This window comes from Fundulus heteroclitus, chromosome 11, assembly GCF_011125445.2.
Source record: "Fundulus heteroclitus isolate FHET01 chromosome 11, MU-UCD_Fhet_4.1, whole genome shotgun sequence".
In the NCBI taxonomy this organism is placed as follows: Eukaryota; Metazoa; Chordata; class Actinopteri; order Cyprinodontiformes; family Fundulidae; genus Fundulus; species Fundulus heteroclitus.
Genome location: NC_046371.1, coordinates 37,842,148 through 37,857,876, shown reverse-complemented (window position 1 = coordinate 37,857,876; position 15,729 = coordinate 37,842,148). Strand labels below are relative to the sequence as shown.

At 43.0% G+C, this 15,729-nt stretch overlaps 1 protein-coding gene across 6 annotated transcripts in view; it reads right to left on the bottom strand.

The window, feature by feature from the left end:
* robo3 (roundabout, axon guidance receptor, homolog 3 (Drosophila)) overlaps positions 1–15,729 on the bottom strand; it is a 272,135-nt gene that overhangs the window by 33,964 nt on the left and 222,442 nt on the right. For 5 of the 6 annotated variants that reach the window (XM_021319309.2, XM_036143483.1, XM_036143480.1 and 2 more), the window contains exons 5-7: positions 13,663–13,801; positions 13,375–13,502; positions 10,448–10,459 (exon numbers count right to left, since the gene is read on the bottom strand). In XM_021319309.2, coding sequence (XP_021174984.2) covers positions 10,448–10,459; positions 13,375–13,502; positions 13,663–13,801 — 279 coding nt within the window. The remainder of the gene's footprint in view (positions 1–10,447; positions 10,460–13,374; positions 13,503–13,662; positions 13,802–15,729) is intronic. The other variant, XM_021319310.2, reaches the window with a different exon arrangement.

Here is a 15,729-nt window from a genome sequence, read left to right as displayed (position 1 = left end):
AGCTGGGTTCCCTTAGAAACAAACCTTTTAAACAAGTGTTGCTATAAATGAAGTGAATATGACTCCGTTGATTCAACAGGTCTGTATGGCTGCTCTGCATTGTGAGGAGCCTTCAGATGAAAGGACGCTATATAAATAAACTGAAATGACTCAAATTGAATAATTTCTCCTAACAGGGAAGAACAGATAAAGGTCCTTGGTTGATTTGGCTCAAAGTAACGACCCAACATGCAGCCATGCATATTTACTGCTTTAACTACAAGCCGTGATCTACCCTGTGTTGCTGTGAAAAGTAAAAAAAGAGCAGCTCAGACATGAATCCAGGTTTGTGGGTCACCTCTGTGATCAGGCTAATCAGATGTCTTTGAACTGGTGTGGAGCAGGAGGAGAAAGGGGCTGCACACAAATGGCAGGCTTTCTGCTCCTGCATGTAAAACACACACACACACACACACACACACACACACACACACACACACACACACACACACACACACACACACAAACCTCTTTGATTTGTATTGATTCTGTAGCAAAGTGACAGGCCTTCCTCTGCAGAGGGGTGTGAATGCGTAATGATGCCCTCCAACAGTCCTAATTGATTTCTCATCTTCCCACCTGATCTCCTGCTTCTCTTTCATTCTCACTCTCGATTAGCATAGACGCTCACAGACAGACAGACAGACAGACAGACAGACAGACAGACAGACAGGGCGACAGGAAGGAGGAGAGCACACAGCAGAATGTGCAGTCACAGTCAGGGGGGAGAACCAATACGCTCCATCCATGGGGTTTGGATGCTTCATTCACAAAACTGAGTCACATCTCAAATGTTCTAGATTAATTAAACTTGAACACACTTTTTATCAAATATCTTGGCCAAATGACTGATGTTCAGAGAGGAGAAAACCAAAAACAGCAGCAGAAGACGTCACTGACATATAAGTGCTGGTCTTTGATTGCCCATCCGCACATTCCAGAGGGGAGGGGCTATTCAATTTGAGCTATTAAGATTGATAGAACAGGTTTGACCATAAAAGTAAGAAGAATCAGGATGAACTTAATTCACCAGGTTTGTGGGAACAAACAGGGAATTTGACATTGGATTCCAAACGGTCAGGAAATGGGCAAACACTGAAATGTGTTGGCATTGTCTCTCTCTTTAATTGAGCTGCTTCTTCTTAATTACTCATCCTCACACTGAACAGGCAAATCCAGGATACAGGTTTTATAAGCCAGCCTGGAGGCTGCGTCCATGCCGGCCCCCCGGCTCAGCAGTAGGGGCTCCGCGTGTCGTCAGGGGCATAAATCCCAGCTCAGCGGGGGGTCTCCACTAAACGGGTGAGGGTCATGTCTGGGGTCAAAAAGGCAGCTCCATCTTTAACCCTAAAGGTCAACATGTGTTTTCTGTGAACATGAGAAAGTGATGTGGACGTGTTGGCCTTCGCTCCCTCTCCTTCAGCCTGATGCAAGGCCGGAAATATTCAAGAAATGCAGTGTAACACTCATTCCTTATGTAATCCATCTCCAGGCCCCTTCACAGACGCATGCACATTTCCATGTACGCTGTAGGAAGAACAAACAGGCCAACATTAAAGCACTGTGCTCTGAAGGCCATTTCAGCAAAACAAAAACCACCCAAAAATACCTTTTTAGAGCATTCCACTCTTCTTAAAGAGAAAACTTTTTCAAAAACCTATAGACTGTGGAACCAAGGTGCTGCATGCGGTGCAGCACATAACCCTGTCTGCAGAATAGCAATGTTTGACTGGGGGAGGCGAGCCAGCGTGTCGCCTGAGGCTGCAATAAATAATTAGCAATAATGGGTGCACTCGGCACGACACTGAGCCTCAGATTTAGGGCAGCGAGGAACATTAGCATCCACACATGGGACTGAAAGATCGTAACAGAGTCCTGAAATATACATGACAAGAATCAGACAACGATGTCTGCGTGTCACATGTGGAGTTATTTAAGTGTCAGAGCTGCACCAGTGACTCCTCCTTAACGGCTCTTATCAGCGACAGCAAACAACTCTTCAGCTCCGTTACACCTGTGAGTCTGAAGCTCCAGGAGAAATAACGGCACCTGAATCACTGGCTTCATGACACGTCACACATGTCCACATGAGAAAGGAAAAACAGGACTGTTGACTGAGCAGGGGGAGTTTTTCATAAAGGCACCAGTGGCAGCACTGTAGAACACGTGGAGCGCCGACATGCCATGAGGGAGGCAAAAATAGACATGGCTGCATGTCGGATTTCCATAACATTCCTGACAAGAACTGTCAGTTTAAAGGAGGCAAATCTGGTTTGAGTGTGACTCTCTTGGTTGCTTTGAGAGTCTGTGTTTTAGTCAGATAAGCAGCAAATATTCCTCTAAAATGAGAATAATTCTGTAAATAGTTGGCAGTGTGCTGCTATAATAAAGCGGTCATTAAAGTTCCCAGACTAAGTTTAAATGCCTGGTGAGACTGGAGCCTAGGGACAAGACACAGTGGACTTGACCTTTTTTAGATGCTGATTAGTTCAGCATGGCTTCAGTGTGAGGTCCTGATGTTGGAGGAGTTCCCTGCTAGTTCTGCAAACACGTCAAAGTCCACATGTTGGAAGGGATGCCTTGCTCTCCAAGCACAGCAAGACTTAAGGATGTTTTCAGCACAAAGTCCTGCAGAAATGCTAAAGTGGACAGCTAATTTGTGGTTTCAGTGAAAGCCAGCAGGATGTTTAGTCAGTCGTCACATTACTGTGGACAGGTGGATCAAATGTTGTCCTCGCTGAGCTAAACAGCCTCAGTGTGCTGCTGGTTCTGCTTGAGCCTCTCCAGATCAACGTGACATGTTGCACAATGCAGGATGCATTGTGCAACATGTGGTACAATGATCAATGTGTGGAATAAGGAAGCTGTGAAGGGAAATCTTCCTTATTGCTGGAAGAGTCAGACCCTTTTGGTTTTCACCTTTTCACCTTAATTTTCAAGACCTTTTCTTTGGTCTTGAAAATGAAGATAAGCAGATCTCCGTTGAAGTAGCAGGAGCTAAGAATGAGTAGTTACCTTCTAGGACAAAAACACTGTTTAAAAATCTTTTCCTGGCTATAACATGGGTCTGTTTTTATTTTATTATTATTATTTAGGACCTACTTGGCTTGCCATTGTGTTCAGACTGCTCAGTGAGACTGTCTGATAAGAAGTGCAGCCACACACACACTCCTGCTGGACAGATTGTCAGACATAGAATCCCATCATACTGTAACTATTAATCCCATGCGGTTCATTGGGAACAGACACACAGCTTTAAGTCTCTAACAGTCCATCCTCAGCCCTTAGACGTGACACTGTAACACACACACACACACACACACACACACACACACACACACACACACACACACACACACACACACACACACACACACACACACACACACACACACAGTCTGATTCCCAGTTATGCTGTTGGTTACAGCAATGACTCGATGTGAAACAGTGTGACACCTTTAGGTGTCATTCCCTGTTATTTTCCCAGAGGTGCATGCTGCTAAAACATGTTATTAATGGTGAGACTATCTGAACTCATATTGTTGCTATCACATCGTATTCATGTAATTGTAGCTCTATATGTTTCCATTATTATATTATTGACCTGGGATCTGTGTTGTTCGTTAATTAAGATGTCCATAGAATCCTACTTATACAGAAAGTAGTTAGGACTTGTTTAGAACAGAAATTCTGTTCAACGTCGTTTTAATAATCCATGGAAGACAAAATATTTTTTTTGTTTTTAAAAAAATTCAATAAGAAGACACCCTTCCCATAAAAATCTGAAATCACAGAGAGTTTTTATGAGATGGTCCTGCCCTGTCTGTAAACCCAGAGCAGACTAAGCATGAAGGCTGAACAGATGGTCCTGTCTGCAGAGTATTTACTGTAACTTGTTAACTGGTTACATTTTTATTAATCCTAAAATCTACAGCATTTGGAGTCTAATCTTCCCTAATCTGAGCCATACCACACATCTTAAAATGTCACAATTTTCTACGCAGAATGAAGTAGAAATTAGGAAGAACTGAGGCCAGAACCAAACATCAGGCTGTGGTTTGGTTAACGGCAGCTTGTTGTGATCTCACTGAGACAGTTTGGGCTCAGCAGCCCTGCACAGCCTGAGCGGGGTGGGGGGGGGGGGGGGGGGGTCAGAGCGTGGCAGGCTGCTCCACCGTAACCTCACCGTGTTGTTAGCTATAGCTCACACCTATCTCAGAGTGATGACAAAGAGATCACAGCCAGACTCTGCTGCCCCACCCCCCACATGCATGTCTGACATATCATCACAAACACACACACACACACACACACACACACACACACACACACACACACACACACACACACACACACACACACACACACACACACACACACACTCAGCAACCCTATGGGGCTTACAGGTGACAGGCAGTTGTCTCAGTCCCACACTGATTCCAGATGCTGCTTCACACATGTACACTCAGATAAAGTCTCCTACGCTGCAGCTAGCCTGTTTCTTCCTTTCCTTTAGACCCCCACCCCACCAGCATGTTGTCTTCCCTCCCTGAGGATGATTGAAGACGTGCTTATTTCCAGGAGCTGATGTGTTGCAGTCAGGCTATCATTCATCTGAGCTTAGATCTAATTGGAAGTTAGCCTGATTCGCCCTCGACTCCAACTTATTTATCCAACATCAATAAAAGAATTTAAAGAATGATGATGCTTAAAATAGCTGCAGAAAAGCGGCGAAAAGCAGCACTTTGATTATTTCCTGAAGTCCCAGCACCTGTGGCTAATAGTGGATGGGAAGGAGATGGAGAACATTCAGACGGTCAGTCATCTGTCCACCTCTCTGAATAATAACGGCTCATAGCCTCACTGCTCTTTAAAATTAGAGCAGAAATGGGATTATCTTTTGTTCTCTATGAAATTTCTTCCGTTTGCCTGGATTTCTTTAAATAAAATTCCATTTTAATACTGAAATACGTAAGTAATCCAAAAGACCTACTGAGCAAATAAAGCCATGTAGGTTAAAAGCTAAGCTGCTGGTAGCACCCTGCTGCTTTCCTCTCTCACTCTGCTGTTAGGATCCATTTGGAAGCACATGGGTTCAATCAAGCATAGGATTAGAGGATTCATTTGGATCATGGCCGTACCAACATTTATGTGAACTCTGAACATGTGTGTGTACTGTCACTGCAGTCATACATGTTGTTACAGTTACAGTGGGATCTTCTGCACCATCACGTCACAATAAACCCCCTAAAAATGCGACGCAGCTCATAAGTTCACACATTCCTGGTAAAATGGCTGATTTGTCCGACTTCAAAGAATAGCTACATTTTTGCTGCATCTATCATGCAACATGCATGCTGTGGAGTTCAACTGGAAAACAAAGAAATCTGTTGGAAGAACAGTGGGAAAATAAGAAAGACATTGTTCCCTGGTTGCCTGGTGCTCTGAACCATAAGTCAGCTGTCCTCCCAGCAGATTTATTTTACATCCTTCAGCTGAATCTGAATTTGGAAAGTTCTCTAATAAATGTATCAATCAGATAGCAAACAGCAGAGGGGTACAAAGATCATTCATAAATACTGGTGCAGTGAAAATAATAATCAACTAGTGGAGACAGTTTGGGAGGTGACCTTAGAAAAGTGATTCCAGTTCAAACAGAAACTGGTCAGGAAGGTTTCTAAGAGTTTGATAACAGCAATGTTGGACTGTCTGGCCAGTAGTGCTTATATTCTACATGCTACAACACGCTCATGAATTATCCGCTTTTCTGGGCAAAGGAACAAGGTTCCCTCACTTCCACGCCTGCCTACAATCTCCCAGAACCTTTTTAGTTAATGAGGCAAAATGTTATTTGGATGGAAGTCTTTCTGATACCAGGCCACATGGTGGGAGATCTTATGGAAGATAAAATAGGATACAGTTAGGACAACAAATACAGATAATACTGAGCAATATTCATGTGGGAGAGCACAGTATGGCCTGATTAAACCCATCTTGAACTTCTGGGCCATGATTTAAAAAGCTATGTTTGGCACAACAGGGACATGCAGTAGCAGCAGCATCATGCTGCCTTTTTCTCCAGCTGGAACCGCGGTCAGGGATCACCTGATAAGGGCTGCAGACAAGAAATCCATCTGGAGAAGAGTTGAAAGGTACGACTGGGCAAATCTTGTGAAATATTAATCAATCATGCAGGCAAGCCTCATACCAACAAAGACTAAAGGAGCTATAAGTAAGATATTTACTGTAAAATCAACCTAAATCATTCTCATTTCTCATCTGGGATGGAAATAACATTCCCTATAAACGACCGGTCCTCTCCATCAACAATGACTCAAGCTTTTCTCCTTTCAAACTTATAGGTACGATCCAGGGGTCCGTTCTTCGTACGTTGCTTAAAAAATCCGAGATCAAATGAGACATCCAAGATGATTTAATCCGGCTAATCATAATCCGGCTAACTGGGTTCTTCCAACACATCTGTAGTTTATGATTAGTATGGCTGGATTGAGTTATCTGAGATAACTGCGCGTTCATGCGTTTGTTTAAAAGGGGAAATGTGTCGATAGTAGAAACATTGATCAGCAGCGCTGTGATTGGCTGTTCAGCAAAGAACGCCCACAGTTTTTCTCCCAAGCAGAACACGAGCTTTTAATGGAAGGTTATGCCGAATTTAAGTCATTGATTAAAACACCTAAAAATCTGCTAAAGCCAGGAGAGAGGGCTGGCAAAAAGTAGCAGACAAATTAAATGCATAAATACTGTCCATGGTAGATGTTTCTATCACTTTCTACAGTATGAATTTTTGCATTTTAATAATCTCATATTTACTTTGTTCTTTTATATCAGAGCCTCCACGGGACCCACTAGAACATGGGAACAAGTAAAAGTGAAATACAAGAATATTCTACAAAATAGTAGCCTTTAATTATTATACTTTATTTTAAAAAGGCACTTGTTATGTCAAGAGATCCAAATTTCAGTGTCATTCCTTAGACACTGGAAGTAAAGGACGCGTGCAAACTGGGAATTTTAACAAAAAAAAAATCTTTATCCATAAAAAATTAAAATCTTCCTTTTCCAAGTCATCCACAGTTTACACAGTAAAACTGTATTGCTCCGTGTCTGGATAATCCATCCATAGTTTTTTCTGATACAATATACGGCTCGACAGGAAGCAAGCCTTTCAAAGTAAAACTAAACTTCACAATAAAATGGCCTGAACAAATCTTCTTACTGAATATGATAAAAATAAAAAGTAAACCATCATACAAATAACTTAAATATTTTAGATGTATGACTCTAACACCACTTTTTCCTCTTTAAAAGCCACTGTTAAATGATGTGTTTGTCTGTTTATAACAGCCACCAAGAAAAATCTCTCTACAATTACACTGTCTCGCTGCGCTAAAGGATCCTCTCTATTGCGCAATACGCGATTAATTCGAAAAACTCTGCAAATTATTCTTGCACCTTCCGCAACAGGTTGCTGTCGTAAAAATGGACATGGCTACGGCAGACTTCTCCATCTCCTCCGCTTATACAGCCGTGATCTAATCCTGTTTACATGAAATAAGCCTGCTAGCGAGCAGGTTTAAACTGGCGCACATGTTGCTATGACAGCAAGTCTAGGATGTCTTTCGAAGAACCAAACGATCCAAGATCATGCCAAATCGTCAACAATGAAATCCTGCTAACTGAGTTAGCGACGTACGAAGAACGGACCCCAGAAGTGCTTCAGTTCAGAGTGCAGCCCGTGTTTACTTCCTGATTCCTGAGCCAATCATATGAGAGCTCCCAGGGTTCCTAACACAGAGCGCACCCCATGGAATTGTATCTTGGCAAAAGAGCAGCTGCTGCTAACATGGAGGCCAGTAAGAGAAGCAGACCAGAAGGAGAAGAGAATATAATATCATGTACCTGTCCTGTGGAAGTTAAGATTCAGTGCAACAACACACCGTTTAAAACGGCGTATTAGATTGTTGTGATTGGCAAGCAGCTGTACCGATTTGAGCCACAAGGTGTCAGTATTACTTAAAGCTCCTTTAAAGGAAAATAAAAGGTAACGTTAAGAGTTTAAGGTGGAGCCGGGTCATTGTGTATTTGCCCCCTAAGCAAATGTATGTTAGATTTTACTTCATCTGAATGGATAACGTAAAGATATAAAAAGTTTATAAAGAATTTGTCATCGTCATTTCTTCCATTGAATCAGAACCTGACCTCAGTCTGGTTTCTGCACAGGTCACAGCACAGAAACAGTCCTGGTCAGGGTCACAAATGACCTGGTGATGACAGCAGACGATGGCTCCCCATCTCTTCTCATCCTCCTGGACTTGACTGCAGCCTTCAACACTGTGGATCACAACATCCTCCTCCGTCGTCCATCGTTTAAGCTCCATTATCAGAGTCTCTGAGTCTGTCTATGACTGGTTTTCATCATACCTCACTGGAAGAACTGAGCATGTCGCCTTGGGAAAGGCTAGATCCCTGGCTGATAACGTCACCTGTGGAGTCCCTCAAGGCTCAGTGCTCGGTCCCACTTTGTTTAATACATGCTCCTTCTTGGCCGTGTCATCACCCAGCATGGGGTTTCATTTCATTGCTATGCTGATGACACTCAGCTCTACCTCAGGACAAACCCAACATCCTCTGCTCCTCTGCCATCATCAAATTTGACCACCTGCCTGGAGGAGGATTAAGGTGTGGATGAAGCACAGCTTCCTTCAGCTAAATAGCTCCAAGCCTGAAGCCATCTTAGTCTGCATTCCACACCAGGTTCGGTCATCTGACATCACCAGCATCACCTTCTCTGGACAAACTCTTCCCCTCTCAACATCTGCCACTAACCTGGCTGTTAAAATGGACATCTGACCTTTGAGGCTCACATCAAACACCTCTACAAAACCTCCTTCTTCCACTTCAGAAACATCACCAAACTTCGTCCCACACTCACTCCTGCAGATGCTAAGAAGCTTGTCCACGCTTGTCTCCTCCAGGCTGGACTACTGCAATGTGCTCCTCATCGTGATCCCTGAGAAAAGCCTTCAGAAGCTGCAGTAAATACCAAACAGCGCTGCTCAGATCCTGATGAGGGGGTGCAAACATGACCACATCACCCCCAACCTCAAATCCCTTCACCGGCTTCCTGTCACACTCAGAGTTAAGTACTAGGTCTCCCTCTTTACCCACCAGTGCATCCATGTGATGCCCCAGCATACCCCACAGTGGGCCCCACAGACGTCACCACGCAACCTCAGATCCACCACAACATGTCTGCTGGAACCACCAAGGACAAAGCTCCGTACAACGGGAGGTCAGGCTTTCTATTCAGCTGCTCCCAGGCTTTTTTTGTTTTTGTACTTATTATTTTATCTTTTCTTTTACTTTTTATTTTTCATGCTCTCCATGTGCTTTTATTTTTTAGCACTTACCTGGGATTTGTATAAATATAAAGTGCATTACAAATCCAAAATATTATTATTATTATTATTATTATTATTATTATTATTATTATTATTATTATTAATAAATAAGAATGATTAGGCCAGCCAGGTCACTGCCAGCACCTGCCCATGGTGGGAAGAGGTTCTACTGCTGATTCTATACTCACGTCCACCTGAATGTGGACGTTTGGTGACAAAAACTATAATGTGTCACTTCAGCATAACTCGCTGTTATCTTTAAAAGTCTTAATAGCTGAAAAGTTTTACTTTATCCTCACTTCCCTTTTCTGACAGGCAAAATGTGTCACCTGTGAAATTTGAACTTTGCCTTTAAGTCAACATTTCTGCACTGACCATCAGGGATCGGCTTTGTTGGGTTATATAAACCTTTCCTGAAAAGCGCTGCTGAGCAGAGCAGCTGACTGACAGCCTGTCCCTCACTTTAAGCTCCTGACCTCAATTACACGACTGTCTTTAAGAAATGCAAACACGCTCCATACACTAACACACTGGAGAGCCACAACTAGACGGTATGGCCTGATCCTGTGGCTCCAGCAGACGTTTCATCTACAGACATCCATCGCCTCATTGTAGATGAAATTCAACCCAGAGAGCTGAGTATTGAATTCTTCGAGCACGTTGGATTAATTTGAATTAAACTGCAGCAGCTTTGTCTCCTTTTAATTCATTTGAGATAGGCTGGGGGTTTGGGTTCTATATTAAAGACCCCTGGTATTTATGGAAAGATCCCTGGTACTCAATCTTTAGATAATGCAACACGATAGTAGAAATAAAAGCCTCCTTTCCTTGTCCTAGAAGTGATTCACTGCTAATTGATGATGGTTTTCTGCTCTGAGGCAGACAAGCATCAGCATTAGCTTATGCTGCCAGAAACATGGCAACCTGAGAGGAGTACTCCCACAGAGACACACACGCCATGGAATGAAATGGAGTACAGTACTTACATGAGAGGCCGACTGCGATGGAGTGATGTTAGAGGAGAGGGGAGGAGAGGGGAGGGGAGGGAGGGGAGCGAGAGAAGAAAAGTGAGACAAATGAGATGATGAGCAGGCAACAACTTGTGACACTGAATGAAATGAGATATGCATCGAGAGATTGACCGGTGACCAGAATCAATTAACCTTCCCCTTAATTGGCCCTGGCTGCTCACAGACTCCAAAACTCTTGATTTCTCCAATCAGTGAAGCCACCATATCTAAGCACAACCAGTTTCCAGTAAATACAACCCTCTTCTGCCTGGAGGTTGTAACTGAGAGAAGAGGATTCAAAGTTAGAGACTTTGCCTGACATGTAACAATCTTTTCTAGGACGTGTCATGACCTGTCAGCGCTTCATTCAGGCAGAGACAGAGAAGGAGACTTAGAGCAGAGAACAGGATGGCTGAACGTAGGACAGCATAGTTGCTCTGTTCAATCTTTTTTCTTTAACCTTCTAGATGTGGAAGTGTCATCCTTTACACACTGCAGGATACCCTCATAGAGACTGCTGTCACATCATAATATTATGATATCCTACCACATTATATTATTATCATATTACCATGAAGACCCCAGTATGGGTCACTTTGTCCTTTCACGCCAGAGAGTGTGTCCAGAGCATGAAGATGGGACTCCAGAACATGGAGGCTGTTCAAATGCAGTTAGGGCTTTAAATACGGCAACATTGTTGAGTTTCATTTCAAAAGAACTGTGGCACCAGTTCATTGAAGATGACTGTGATAAAGTTAAAGAGCTGATCCTAAAAGAGAGGCGCAGGTAGAGGAAAGGGTGAAGATCCAAATCTGGTGAAGATAAGGAGAGCCATTCTGATCTGGTGTTTTACTCAGCACATGCATGTGCTCATTTACATTATGTGTGTGTGTGTGTGTGTGTGTGTGTGTGTGTGTGTGTGTGTGTGTGTGTGTTTCATTCCTATTACACCTAATGCTCTCAGCTATAACAACTAACTCATGATCAATTTCCATTTGCCTAAAAGCCGCTGCTGGGAATCCCTCCTTCATTCCGAGACTAATTTCTATTAGTTAAAGGTTCATCATGCATATCTGCCCAAGTATTCTTCTCCACTGCTCCGACTGTCAACGCATTCTTGAAGTTATCATATCAGAGTGTATTGACATGTCTATCAGTCCGCTCTGTGGGCAGAGGCTCGTGTCTCTGCTGAATAAAAACACTAAATATTCCCTTTTATCATAGCGAATGACAGATTCCTCATCCGCATGCTTCTCTTCAAGGGACTGCCTTTATTCTCCGGCAATTTCCAAGCTTTTTGATCTTAGTTGTCTCTCCACAGGGATATCGAGTCCAGGCTTGAAAGGACCTTAAATCCATCTTTTCCTCTTTATCTATCTTTCAGTAGAGCTTAATGCGTAACCAGTGGAATAAGAGCTTTTCACAGGAAACTGGCTATTAACTTAACTTTGAACATGTTTTTAACTTAAAACACAGATACATTGTTTTGTAAAGATTATTAAAAACTTCATAAAACAATGTTCAAAACAGTCTAAGAGAAACAATCAGAGTCTAATTCCAACCCCGAATGGGACGGACCAGCCAGACGGTTAGAATGAGAAAGAAGAATGAGCGGCAAAGGTTTCTACTTATTCTGGATTCTGGAGTTTCCTTAATGGACAGGCAAAAAAGATTGCTTGTATGTATCTATATAGATATCTATATATCTATAGATATCTATATCTATATCTATATATCTATATATCTATATCTATATCTATATATCTATATATCTATATATCTATATCTATATCTATATATATATATATATATATATATATATATATATATATATATATATATATATATATATATATATATATATATATATATATATATATATATATATAGATATATATATATATATAGTCTAGAAGGAGACCCTATATGCCCCCTCGGATAAAAGCAATATGGTCAGGATGCTTGAGTCTGGTTCACACGGCAGGATTTATTGGCCGATTCCCGCGTCCTGAGAGGTGCCTATTATCATTGTGTCTCTTAAGATAATCTTAGGAGGATATCCTGTCGTGTGGGGTGTATGAAAAACGATTGTGTCTGCTCGGTGGCACGTCGGGACCGCTCCGACTTCAAATTGGGGATATTGCACATGTTGGATTGTCTTGCCCGGTATCCTAGCATGTTTGGTGTCCTTCGAGGACAAATGAGGAGGCAGCCTGTTGAATGTGACGTGTAGCCAATCAGAACACGAGGTGAGAGATTTATTTATCACCATGTCTGGCATCTCTCAGGCTTTGAAAATGATCTGACTAGTTTAAAATGCTGCCATGTGAAGCAGCCTTTAGGGGCAGCTCAGGTTGCACCGAGGGTCAAAAGCATGACATGATGTGGAAACCACCAGTGTCTCCCTCCCACGTAAAGCTAATCTTACTGTCTTACTGGGCACTACCTTACAGCTATGCATCTTAGGTTTAATATAGCGGGGTGTTTGAACTGGACGAAGATCAGAAACGAAAATCAAAACTGGTTTTAGAGCCAATACAGAACACTTTCCTGCTATGAAACCAGTTGTTACTTTACCATTTCTGCCAAGAAGAGCAGAACGTTTACCAAATTTTAGTGGACGTACACATTTTAGCCAGGAAGTAGAATCATTTGCTAAAATCCACAATACATTCAAATATGTTCTCCCAATTCTGGGTCACAGAAACCACTGAAGTTCTATGGTGCACAATGTTGTCATCTGGGCAAAAAGAACCATCTAGATAAATTTCTAAAAGCCCCATACATCACATCACCACATTACTGGTTATAATGGCTGGATGTAAGCTTCTGACCAGATCAGTTTGTGTGTGAATGCGTTGCAGCATATCGCAGAACTACAGCAGTATGAAGAGGTATCTCACCATGCACCTGGAGGGTTCCTGAGGCCTCGGCTTTGCCCACGCTGTTCTCTGACACGCAGGTATAGGTGCCCTCATCCTCGGCTCGCACCTGGCTCAGACGCAGGCTGTTGTCGCTGCGGATCTCGAATCTGCAAACGCATTAACACAGGATGATTCTGCACAGAACAATCTGAGGAACGTAGGAACCCAGACAAGTTGTTTTCCAGCGTTAGCTACTCTTCATGCACACATAGATGATGACTGAATGTGAGAGGAATTATAGAAACACTAGTGTTGCTTCCTCTGTACCTGGCCCGGGGCAACTCTCCCTCTTCCCTCCGCCAGCGGACAGTGGGAGGGGGATCTCCATGTACCTCGCAGAAGAACTCCACCGTATCATCTGCCAACACGACCTGGTTCACAGGTTGTTTGGTGAAGACGGGCCTCTCTGAAATCAGACAGCAACTTAGATCTGCTGCTCCTGGAATTGGTGGCTGCAAAGCCACTACACTTCAATGAAACTAATACAGCAGGGTTAGTATGTAGTTTTAGCAGGAACGTAGTCTCTGCTGAACAGATTAATAGGAATCTTTACTGTTTAGATCAGTCTGAAGATCCATTCATTCTCCATTATTAGTCTGTTACTGAGCAGAACAGACAACACGGAGGTATGTCGCTGTTCTAAAGTGAGCCTCTCATATTTTGCTTCCCCACGTGACAAAACATCTAACACAGCTCTGATGAGTATTCATTGGCTTCAGAGGATAACTTGTGAATTTCCTTATAAATGAAAGGTTTTGGTCTCAGCAGACTGTAATAGGCCAGTGAGTCGTCGAGGCTGCTCCCTGTCTGTTGCTGATGGAGATCAGCGAGGATTAAACACAAATAGGACATGGAAGGATCGTCTCTAAAGAGAATCTTGCAATCTATCAAAAACTTATCTGGACTATAGAGTTCACAATCTGTTTCTGAGTATTTTGACAGAGTATGTTAATTCATGAATTTCCCTAAGCAATGTGAGGAGGCATGTCTGCTTGGACTCAAACTCAAGATAAATCAGTTGGGGGCGTGCTACGATGGGGTAGTGAGCACGGCCCACATGCAGAGGCCTTAGTCCTTCACATAGCAGGCCCGGGTTTGATTCCGACCTGAGGTCCTTTGCTGCAGGTCTTCCCACCTCTCTCAAACCCCCTTTCCTGTCAGCCTACTGTGTGAAAAATGAGCCACTATTGCTGTAAAAAAAGATAAATCAGCAAATGTCAGGTAAGCAGAACTAAAGCGGACATTGTGGTGAGAAGCCAGCAGACTTGTGCAAACAACTCCCTGATGCCAGTTCTCACACAGATCCTCCCATTTTTTACACAGATGGGAGGATTGCACTCCCAACTCTCCAGTGTTTACAGCTTGGTCCTCCAACACATTCCAAACAGCTTACATCAGCAGTGTCATCATGATGGAGGTGACCAGGTACTCCACTCACATCAAGCCATAGCTTCTAACAAGCCAGGACAGTAGCAGGTGGGTCCCTGATTTGCATCTGACTTAGAATGTGCTTAGCACGATGGGCCTCCATGTCCATAAAACAGCAGAGCACCAACCGCAGGTGAGCCAGAACTGACAAAGACTCCTGGGTAGGTGTCGAAACGTTTTCAGAGAGAACTGAGCCGAAGTTTGGTTGCCTGTGATTTAAGCCTGTTTGCTGATGCACAGACATAGTTACATTTCACTATCCACTACACAGCCCTTAATAACCTATACGCACAGTTTAGTAAAAATGTTAAGAAAACCTATTCCAGTCTGTTCAGGTTTTAATCAGCCAGTCACAGGAATTAATTTTATATGGAATTGTATGAGCCAACACCTCACCCTCATCCAGAACACAGACATGCTGTTAGTAAGTACATAAGCCCCATTTACTCTACCCTTTTTTAACCGATCCAGGCCGAGTTCAGACCGAGCTTGGATCAGTTAACCGTGCCGAGCTTTGTTCTGACGACCGTTTACACATCACGTTAGCACGGTTCCTCTCCTCCTAGTGACGATCTACGGTACTACTGCTCTCTATGATTGAAGGAGGGACTCAAGCAAATCAAAATGGCGGCGTCTGTAACATTCAGGAAGTTATGCTTGGTAATAATTGTGATATTTCGTTGATTGTGGAGAGTCATGCGAAGAAGGCAACCTTTGGTGAATTTACTTGACAGAGTCAGCTTTTGGGACGTGGATAAGACAAACGAACGTCTAATCAGGGCTAACAAATGCAGGAAACAACGACAGACGCTGAGGTTCATCACGCTGCTAAACAGAATAATCACTGGAAACTGTGTGTCACAGTAAGGAAGCTAGTATTTTTATGAATGTCTGAAACCGCAAAAT